Here is an 11,255-nt window from a genome sequence, read left to right as displayed (position 1 = left end):
AGTTGATATATGCAATTTGAAGCAGTTCTGTTTGTTTTTTCGGGCAAGATTATTTTTCCCAATAAATTTCCTCATGAATGCAACAAAATATTTTTATCATAGAAATCAGTACGATATAATTACCACTCTTGCTATGTTTTTGAATGTTTATAATTGAAACGATCAAATTTTCAAACACATAATTTTATATCCATAGAACTTACCTCTAGATCTGTATTATTATGACTTGATTTTCTTTAGTTGAAAGCCGTCATTATTCTATGTATGATTTTCCAGTACTTTGACATTTTTCAATATCCAAATGTTTCTGAAAATAAAGATTATGGTACTTTTAATACCTGATAATTTTACCTAGGCAAATCAATGCCTTATTGAAATATTTCCACAATTTTAAATGTGATTGGTTAAAGTAGCATCAATCAATGAAAAAAAAAAAGTCGCAGAAAAATTTGTTGTTTGAGATAAAGTAAACTTTGATATGACCTGGATTTAATTTGTCGTTCCATCATTGATTTGAACTTTCAAATGCATATTTTTGCGATGAAACTACATTATATGACTGTATAAACGTAATAAACAGGATATAAATAATGGTTCATCATTATAATTTCAATTGATTATTATACTGTAGGTGACAGAGTTAAACAAAATCATTCCAGCAATACAAAGAGGATTGCAGATTTACGATGATGGAGTTCTTCTGAATAAGTAAGACATACTTAAAGTTACATTTACAATAGCATGTAAACCGTACAAATAAATGTATTGTCGAGTGAACTGGAACATATTTCTAGTATTTGGTAGATATAACTCTGAATTTTGTTTACCTGGTTATGTTGGTTGAACAGCATTTTCTATTTTCAATATTATATCTTTATCTGACGAGCTTGCTTGCCTGTTTAATTTTCAATAAAGGAAGTAATGAACATAATGTAAAAAGTTGTGGCATTTCGTTAAAAAAACCCAGAAAAGCTACCATTAAACAATTGTTTATTTACCTTGTTACTTGAAAGTAAATGATATCACTACATGTACAATCATAGATCAACAATGTACCGTTAGCGGTATCTAATTAAAGGACTCTAAAATTCAAACTGTAATTTTAACGTATTTTAAATAAACTAATACATTAGTAAGATGAATTTGATTAAAAAAAACTTGAACTCCAATCAAAAAATCTAAAGACAAAACAAATATGGGGCGATAGCATAAAAGAGAGATCCTAGGATATTCCAGAGGAGGTGGGATCAGGTGGTTATGAGGAATATGCGAACCCCGGTGACCCGTCATAAAAACTGACTCCAATGTTTTGATTGATTGATTGTATATTGTTTAACGCCGAGTCGGCAATTTTTCAACCATGTTTCAGCGGACTATCAGTTTAAATAATCGTTTTTTTTTTAAATAAAGTTTTTAGTTTCTCTTGCGCCCCCCAGTAGCCTACTCTTTTTTGACCTCCAGAGAAATGATCTTGTACGTGCCATGTTTTGATCAGGTAGGCAAAATAGATTATATAAATGAATTTTCAATAAAACAACGAATTTTTTCATACAGACATGATGGGAAGAGTCCGTATATGGTCTCCAGAACACCAATTAATCCCCAGTTGACCTACTTTGAGATGGAGATCGTTGCCAGTGGAACAGACGGAGAAATCGGACTTGGCCTTACACATAACATGCCAGACAATTCAGAAACCATAGGGAAGTCGAGATATGAAATTATGTTCTACACAATTAACACAGCTGGAAATGGAAAGTAAGTTTTATTTGAAATGTAAGTTCTTGTAATTTTTGAAAACTTGTTCATTCATGTATGTAAATAAGATTATTTACGAATATATAAAATAAAAGTGCAATAATGTATGTACCTAATTTTTTTTTTTTTTTTTTAATACAATATCAATTTTTAAAGAATGATAAATCCAAACATATATTTGATTTTCCTGACATGAAAATCTAATCGTAATGTACAATTGATACTAATAACAGGGTGATTAAAATCAAGGAAAAAAGGTTAAAAAGAGAGAAAGAGAGCGCGTTGACGGAGATGATACGAATATATTGTTCCTGATTTGTTTATCCTATATATTACAAGGAACATGTTATTTAGATATTAAGAATATTCGTCTTTTAGGGTGTTCCATATGGATGCCCAAAAGTCTTTGGATTCTTTGAAACTCGAGACCGGTGATGTAGTTGGATGCGGCTTGGAAGGGAAATTTGGAGATGATGGAAGACTTGTCGAAAATTCTGAAGTGGAGGTTTTCTTCACCATCAATTGTAAAGAGGTAAGATACATATATTTAACTAATCATCAGTTTCCACAAATTATATCTCGAATATTGGAATTATTTTGGAGATGATCTGGAAGTTACATCAAAATGAAGGGAACGTTATTTCATTTTAGGGGAATTAAAAATTATTTTAAACTATGTCGACCATTGTATGAGAGTCATATCACTTAAATACAATGACGTCATAACCTGACTGATATGATGAGAAAAATATTTCTTGTTTTTAAAATATTATTTAGAAAGATCAGTACCAAAGTTTAATCATTATATAAGCAACTGATATGACTGAAAAAATTGTGATAAATAAAAAGTGCTTCATTATTCTGAAGTCTCATGATATCCGTATTTGTTCGTATTTCAATATTTATTGCTTCTGTGAACATTTCAGCTTTATTACTGATTGTTTTTTCTTCATATTTTGTCCTACCATATTTTCAAGGCATCACATACTCTTTCATTTGATAAGCCTACAAATTGTTTACAAGTGGTAAGTGAGTGAAAATTATACAACAAACAAACTCATTATATTTGTTAATTATTTTGCAGATTCATAGGCAGAAATTACCGTACAGGTCCGATCATTTATTCCCATTTTTCCTTCAAACTTCAAATTCGGCCGTTCTTAGAGTCCGTGGATTCACCGCCGATACAGATTGGAATAAGACTGAATTTCAACCAAAAGACCAGGTAATTCTAAATAAAATTAATAATTATGTTTTTTTTTCTTTTTGCCATCAGATTTTATGCCCTCATGGTGGAAGATTTTGAATTCTTGACCTTAGAATATTTCATTTTGTTGTTAAGTTGCCAAAGGGTTGGTCTAATTATTTTGTACATGTGTCAGAAATTCTAACCTCTTTCCCACTTTAGATTAAAAAACACTGAGAGAGATATTATTCAAAATGTATCATAATTTGATGTATGGTAAGGGTTAAAAACCTTTGACATCTAAATGAAAAGATTGTTAGTGCACGAATACAGAAACACATTGTGAAAGAAAAAAAAAGTAATTTCAAGTGTCCTTAAAAATTATTGGTTTCATATTGTAGAAGAACTTGCCCTCTGGTGTTTCGAGGTTTTCTGGCTGTGAGTTTTCCGTAGTGGATGTGTCTGGTGGTGGAAACGCTTCAGCCCTCAAAAACAAGATGTCTCATGACAAACTGCCCTGTATACAAACATTAAAAGAAAGCATGAAAAGACTGGAGGGGTTAGTGTAATTTACATAGATAAATGGAAAATGAAGTGAAATTAAAAATGTATGGCTATATAAATTCAACTTTTACATTTTTTGGTCTTTTCTTATCCCATTTTCACTTGGCCAAAACATGTTTGTTTCGTAGCAGAAGTCTTTTGTTAAACATTAATTGAAAGCAAAATTTTTACCATCTTTCGACCCCTTAACATAAATACATGTTCAACAAATAACCACTTGTTTAAATGTAACTTAAATTTTTCTTGTTCTCCATGATTAATTGTTTCAATGATGATTGTTTTTGTATCTTACAGAGACGTAGGAAGTTTTGCGCACCAGCAGAGGTTGTCAGAACTACATAGAGCATTGGAGAACATTGACCGCCTCTCCAAGTCTCCCGAAAGGGTTAAATTCTTGTCTCTGAAATTGTCTACTAAAGAGGTACATTATTCTGGACTTTACACATGAACAAAAGAAATATTCTTTATTATTTTGAGAGATGAAAAAGATGAACCATTCCCTTTGTACTTTTTCAAAGAGACTTGTTTTGATTTAAAGGACTGCTACTCAAATAAACAGTAGTCTAACTATTTTTTGAGAAAATTAAAATAGGTGACGATTTTACTGTAAACTAGTTCAAAATGTACTGTTTTATTTAATATAACTCTAGATCTGCTCAAGTGTATTTCCTTAAAGTTACATCCATTCCAGAAAAACTTTATTCCTTTTTATTACTTTCTTTATAGGGGGTTGAAGCTATGAAGAAGACCATTTTGAACCAATTCCTGTCTCATTCGGACCTTCAGATGCCAATATACTCACTTCCACAGACTCTTCTTAAGGTTGTGGAGAGTACAAGAAAAGAACTGAAATCTCGGGGTATTTGTCAAGTTGTGGATGGCACGTCTGAAGATCATTCCTGTCCGACTCTGTACGAGAGAATTAAAAATGTTTCACCAACTTATTTGACAGGAGAAATGTTCCTGCAGTTGGTAGAACGAATGTTTCATCAGGTAAATAGCTATATATTTTTTTAAATGATATGTATATGTGGTACTGTTATTTATTTTCAGTGTATGTTGTCATACATAATTACACTTATCTTTGAATTACAATACAGTATAATTAAATTCAATGTATAAGTCGTAATTTTGAATACTGTACTTCCTTTAGAGAAATCTAAGTAAGAACTACTGACTTACATTTTATGTATTTAGGGACATCTGATATGTGTACAAACCGATTGTGGCCTGTTGGCAGTAGACCTGGAGTTTGCAGCGAAATCTGTCGAGTCACTCATCAATTTTTCTAAAATTGAAAATCTAAAGACAGGAATCACAGCATTTGGAGAAAAGTCCATCGTTTGGAAAGCTGACATGAAGGTACGCTTTCTAAAAACTAATAATAAAGGGATATAATATAAATCAATGAGGCAATTAAAAGACTCTTTGTCTTTTAATTTTTTATTCTATGTTTGTTTCACGATGTTATACATGTACGAGGGTTGTCCCAAAAAGTCGTAGACAATGTTTATATTTTTTTTTAACGTGCAACTAACACTAACCAAATTTTGCATAGACATAATATATTTTTAAATTTTTAAATTTATGTCTTTCATATTAATGATATTAGGACGATTTATATGAAGGCCGATAAGGCCTGTCGGCGCACGAACAAAATTCGGAATAATTTACGCGTATAACTATTACATTTGCTTTTATTCCTTTAGAACTATGTTATACACTGAATTTACACCACTGAAGTCAGAGTCAAAATCTTAATAATATGTCAAAATTTCATATAATTAGCTTTAAATAAATAGCTTTCACAGTATCGTTGGAATTGAGGATGACGAAAAAATGTACAGAAGTGACATTACACACCAGCAGATTTTAATAGGGAGGTTATTTTCAAATGGCACGATATTCAATGAGAGTTTTTTCCTCTCTACCGAAAATAGTTACGGCAGGTAAGAAGTAGACTAATGTTTGTTAAACACAGACAATTGGAAACAATCTGGACGCGAACGACGTCAAACAATGTGTATTCTTTCCTGCCTACAATATAAGGCGGTCGTTCGACTAAATTTCTACTGAAATTTGAATCTGCTTAAAAATAACAAACGGACAGAAGTGAATTTAAATAAGTCTCCTAGTCAAGAGAGGACTATCACTTTAAAAAATATATATTGAATGTTAGTAGATGCGAGTGAAGCAGACAAAGAGATCATGACGTTATAAGAGACGTAATTCACGTTTGCTTTCGTGCGCGATGTACACTTACATTCTTTCTTCATTTTTACATAATTTTCTTATTAGATGTGATATCATCATGAAACTTGAAATGCATGATCATAAAATATTACTTTCAGCTTTGACAAGGAAAGAAATTTTATTAAGCAATGAGAAACTAAACTGTTTTCTCTGTCTACGACTTTTTGGGACAACCCTCGTACATAGTATTATTTGCATTTTTAGACCCTGTATTTGTTCTGTATGGAAAGGATAACTTAAATGTGCCAACGACTTTTAAAATAAAATAATTATTCAATTGGCATAATAATGAATTAAAACGATTACTTTTACCGATGAAATGTAAGTTTAAGAATGAAACCGTACTTGCCATTAAAATGTATTGATGTAATAAAACATATTCTCTGGATATGACAAATATGATGAACAGAAATTGTTTCTTTACAGGATGAGGAAAAAGAGAAGTTGATATTGATCTTCCTACAGAATTACTTAGGTCTAATGAAAGTTCCTGTGACGTTGAGAACTAGCATTAAAGATGAGAAATTGGTCTTTGCACTCTTGAGAAATTTAGATCCACCCAAATTCACATTTGTAAGTGAGATATCAATGCACACCTATTTTAATGCAACATAAAAATGTAAACAATAAGCAATAGAAGTTTGATGTAGAGATAAAAAATTTGCAAGTAATATGATGGAATTAAATTTATATGGTATAAAAAAAACATCAAGTGTTAAACAATATACAATCAATAGATTACAAAACAATATTGTTTCGTTTTGTTTAAAAAATAAGTGTTTCTGCATATAACAATTTAAAACATCTTTCAGAGAGAATTTATAGCGAGGGAGAAAGCTGTAAAAGACTGTATACTGATCCAGAGTACATACAGTTTCCCTGCCTTTTATCCACACCAGTTGTTTCCCCTCGTGTTAGCTGCCACTGTTGGCTACGGCCGTCCCATAATCCTTTCACAGGAAGGAGGAGTATTCCTGTTTGGTGCTGTCCAAGTCATTGTTAGAGAGGAAACAACAAATGGTATTGCTTTTCTGTTTATTATTCTAAGTACTGGATCTTTAAAAAAAACATTAGAGTTGACAAAATTAATAGCACTAAAAGATAGGTAATATTATATAAATATTGAGTGTAGTTGAGTGCATTTAGAAGTTTTACATCTCGAAAACCATTGTCAACGTCGGATGCACCTCAGTTAATTAGAGTTTTCTTGGATTGAAATTTTTCAATGTTATACTCAGCTATAGATACATGCAATATCAATTATATTATACTGATTGTTAAACAGTTAACCGTGTGTGGATGAATTCTGCGCAGTCATTGTGTTTTTGGAATAAAACTCATTGTAAAACAAGCTTGACTCTTGATACACTGGAAGGCGTGGCTTTATTATTCAGCGGGTAATAGTATTTTCAACGAATGTTTCTCGACAAATCAGATTCAAGATAAACTAAGCATGATACTGTATAATATGGCACCTGATCTCACCTCTGATTTTTTCGTAGATTTGTGCTTGTCCTGCTTCTAATTTGTATTGGACTTGACCTTGTAAAATGTTCGTTAATTATATATTTACGCGCTTATGTCATTTTACTGAATACGAATTGTCTTTACTAAATAAGAAACAAAGCTTAAAATCCATCTATCCTTAATTCTGACCATAGTATATCAAAGAAAAAAATATGCATGCTAATATCAGCAAAGCGAATGTGTGAACAATTTATAAAGCTCATTATTGATGAATAAATGATAGTTTGGAAACCTAACTTGAATTTTGAGATTATACGATTAACTGTTGCATATAATTATATATCGTTTTCACTGGAATTTACTTACAGGAACCAAGATGCTGATGGTTGAATGTAGATGCTTTCTGCCACAGAAGAGAACGCAGTCTGTAAATGAAGATACAGAGAAAAGCGTCAGAGAATACACAAAGCATATCTTCTTTATTGTGACCGATCTCGTAGATCGTATTATCAAGAGGCAGGGTATTGTAGCAGTTATCTCACAGAATATCCCTCCTAATTCAGGTAAGTTGAACAAAAGGTATAGTATTTTAATTTTCCCCAATAATTTTAATTGTTTTGTTACGTGTATATGCTTCGTTTTAAAGCATTTGTTTTTCAAATGAGCTAAAAGATTGCCTTGTGGAAAGAAAATAATAAAAAAAAAACTTTGTTTAGAATGCGGTCAATATGAGGTAGAGCCATTAAGTAAATCTGGTTTATTGGTTTCATTTATGCTGTTGATATCATTTGGGAAGCGTTTTTTTTTAAATAACATTTTCCAGTGCTAAGCTCGAAAATACCTTCTTGACATTTGCTATTGCAATTTATATATGCTGCAATTTCTTTACATTTCTAGTGAATGCTTCTTTGGGCTGCAACCATAACTGGAGTCCCCTTCCAGACACTGACCACATTCAGTCGGTTTGCACTCTGTGTAACTTATGTTGTGAGTCAGGGGAACAGTGTCCATACAACAGAATCATGGGCACGGATCATAGGGAGTGCGGGTGTAAGACAACTACCCCTGGATGTGTGGACTGTGGGATATGTGTAACCTGTGCCAAAGGTTTATGGGTATTGTCTTGAGAGCTTTATACTTTATAATTATTTCTGAATAAGGATTTAATGTTCAAATTATCTTAGAGTATGAAACATACAGTGAAGATTCTCTTGCATTAATTAGCATGAGAAATACTGTGAAGTCTTTACTCTTTTGGCGAGAAAAAGGTTTAAGGAATTTGCTTAAAACACTCAATTGATTTTAATATATAAACTTTTTATAGCTTCGTTTTATTGAATCTTGGATAACCTCCCATCAAATATTGATTTCACACTAACACTCATTCTTATGTAAGTACAAATGATTTCACGTTACGAATTTCATACAATACACATGCACATGTAGTTCGACTTTCTATAGGATCTGAGGACAGAATTAAGACCAATGGCAATGTCTATAACCTCAAACGCTGATATCTACAGAGCGACCTTGAACCCAGTGACCTTTAATGAGATCGAGGTTGATGTGATATCTGGAATGTGCCCTCCAATGTGTCTAAGGTATATTTATTTGAAATTTACGAAGAATTTCTATAGATGTATTAATTTTTTTTTCTTTTTTTCACATTTACAAGAAATAAAATTATTTTTAAAAAGGAGAGAATTATTTTAAAAAAAACCTCTCTGGCTTAATTAATATCAATGACACCAGATAGTCATTTAATCAGTAAGAATGCAATTTGATAATTGATATACTCAGACTGTTTTTGGATAAAATGAAATTTTACGTATCTTTATATAAGGTAAAATATAATTTTGATATACCAATATAAAATTGAATTTCACCTTATTTAATTATTCATTAAAAAAAAACTTAGGAGGATTCAGACAAAGAGAAGGAAATAGATTTCCTTTCAAATTAAGTACTATATTCAAGATTTTGAATATATAATATTCAAGAAGTAAATTTGCAATATATATGTTGTGTTATATTTTTACAATAACCTGTAGTTCTGAAAGAAGTACCATAATGGCTGCCCCAGGCCTATCTCGATCGTTTAGCAGCGACGGGAAAATTAGTTTATCTGACGTCAGACAAGCTCAGGAATACAACAAAGGTAGTTAAATATAGATAAAAAGTATTTACTTTTATGACTACAGTATTTTGTTATTAGAAAAATCTTATTTTTTCACCATAGAGCTGCATGTTATGTGATATATTTACAATATACTACAGTTGAACACCAAATTCCTGATGTATATTTTAGATTTACGACTTTGTATAAGAGAGGGTGATCGACTGAAAATACGACTTTCAGCACCAAAGGTAAAAACTCCTACTGAATCTCGGTTTATGTTTTCTCTTCTGTGCAGATAATTTAAGCATATATTTTTTTACAGTCATGAACGTCATTTTTTTTTTACATGTTTAATATTAGAAAATAAAACGATTCTTCAGAATATCTTGAACGATGATAGAATAACCTATGAATTTTAAAAATCGTCATCAAAAGACTCTTCATTAGCACTTTTAGATAAATGTATTTAAAAATCTTATATTTGGACAATTCACACTCCCAATTGGTCCTGTAATCTTTCACAGTCAAATTTTCTCTTTTTATTTGTAACATGTATGCTTGCTTAAGTTTAATTATTAATTGTTTACAAACTTTTGTAGGGATATATATCTAGCACTGCAGATAAAAGCAATACAGCAGGAGTGACACCAGCATTTGTTCAGTATTACACGGATATCTGTAAAGAAGCACTGGTTCTACAGGAGGCAGGCGTTGTTTGGTAAAGGATTAAAAATTTATAAAGTCAACAAAATAATTGAATAGACATATTTTTGTTGTAATACAGTTAAACATGGTTTTGAAAAAAAAGCTTATAGATATTAACACTTACAGCAACTTTTTTCCATTCCTCGTGGCTTTATGATATACTGTAGAATCATTTATTTTCCTGGGGTCATTTTTTTAAAAAGAAATATTTGTTCGTAGGGATTTGATTTTGATGTTGGAGAAACATGGAGTAGTAATACCTATGAAACTTTACATTTAGAGATCGATATAGATTCGAGAGTGTCTCCATACCTCGAAAATAATGAAAATTCCCCCTGAAAATAAATGATTTAACAGTATTGTAAACTTGACAGATATGAGAAATTATTCTCAAAATGAAGCAAAATCCGTCCGTCTACTGAATGAGAAGATCTTGAATATAATTGGAAAGCACGCATTGACAATATATTTCTTTTCAATAAACAAAACAGTAACATATTTATACTTAATTTGACTTATAAATATTAAATAAAAGAGCAATTTCCCTACCAGTTTTGAATAAAATTATGGTAACCTGATAATCTGAATGATTTAATGAAAGTGTATTGTGCTGGGAGCGTATATAACTTAACAATTTTTCTTTCCTTAAAATTATCATTATCTAAAAAATAACTCCAGAGTATCCGTACTTTGTTTTGCCATAGAAATACTATTTTGTTTCTCTTGAACAGCTACAAGACTGGATCTAAACCTGTTGCTCAGTTTGTTGCACCAAAGCCATTTTCGGAGGCCTTAAAAAGATTTTCCATAAGTAAAAGTTTACCTAATTTTTGAATACAGAAAAAAATATTTTGAAATGAAATAACTTCTTGTTTCAAATATAAGAGAGTATTGTCACATGAGCATAGGTCTTTAAATCATTGAAACCAGATAGCGCACTTGTGTAAGATCACTCAATTAAAAAGCATTGACTTTTCAGAGATTCTTTGTGGCGGATCTAAGAACTGTATTGGAGTAGGGATGTGTCCCAGAATGTATGCTAGTAATAATATGCCCGGATGGAAGAGTAAATCTTTTGGATACCATGCAGACGACGGAGGGTAAGAATTTAAAAAATTTCTGAACAAGAATGTCAAGGTTTGTTTAAGAATAACACTTATTATTTTCTTAAATTATGTGACAAAAATAAATCTTTCTTATGAA

At 31.2% G+C, this 11,255-nt stretch overlaps 1 protein-coding gene across 1 annotated transcript in view; it reads left to right on the top strand.

The window, feature by feature from the left end:
* Nucleotides 1-631: 631 nt before the first annotated feature.
* LOC134239727 (uncharacterized) overlaps nt 632-11,255 on the top strand; it is a gene marked incomplete at its 5' end in the record, with an annotated part of 42,845 nt that continues 32,221 nt past the window's right edge. Inside the window, 18 exons of the mRNA XM_062721881.1 lie at nt 632-708; nt 1,555-1,758; nt 2,137-2,290; nt 2,843-2,983; nt 3,346-3,509; nt 3,803-3,929; nt 4,235-4,501; nt 4,706-4,870; nt 6,188-6,334; nt 6,574-6,781; nt 7,597-7,791; nt 8,126-8,343; nt 8,690-8,829; nt 9,280-9,386; nt 9,537-9,595; nt 9,947-10,065; nt 10,784-10,863; nt 11,032-11,152. Coding sequence (XP_062577865.1) covers nt 632-708; nt 1,555-1,758; nt 2,137-2,290; nt 2,843-2,983; nt 3,346-3,509; nt 3,803-3,929; nt 4,235-4,501; nt 4,706-4,870; nt 6,188-6,334; nt 6,574-6,781; nt 7,597-7,791; nt 8,126-8,343; nt 8,690-8,829; nt 9,280-9,386; nt 9,537-9,595; nt 9,947-10,065; nt 10,784-10,863; nt 11,032-11,152 — 2,693 coding nt within the window. The remainder of the gene's footprint in view (nt 709-1,554; nt 1,759-2,136; nt 2,291-2,842; nt 2,984-3,345; nt 3,510-3,802; nt 3,930-4,234; nt 4,502-4,705; nt 4,871-6,187; nt 6,335-6,573; nt 6,782-7,596; nt 7,792-8,125; nt 8,344-8,689; nt 8,830-9,279; nt 9,387-9,536; nt 9,596-9,946; nt 10,066-10,783; nt 10,864-11,031; nt 11,153-11,255) is intronic.

The sequence above is a fragment of the Saccostrea cucullata genome, unplaced genomic scaffold, assembly GCF_032062105.1.
Source record: "Saccostrea cucullata isolate Sc308-1 unplaced genomic scaffold, CSIRO_AGI_Scuc_v1 ctg1066, whole genome shotgun sequence".
Lineage (NCBI taxonomy): Eukaryota > Metazoa > Mollusca > Bivalvia > Ostreida > Ostreidae > Saccostrea > Saccostrea cuccullata.
The sequence above is the reverse complement of the archived record's forward strand: the minus strand, read 5'-3'. Positions and strand labels throughout refer to the sequence as shown.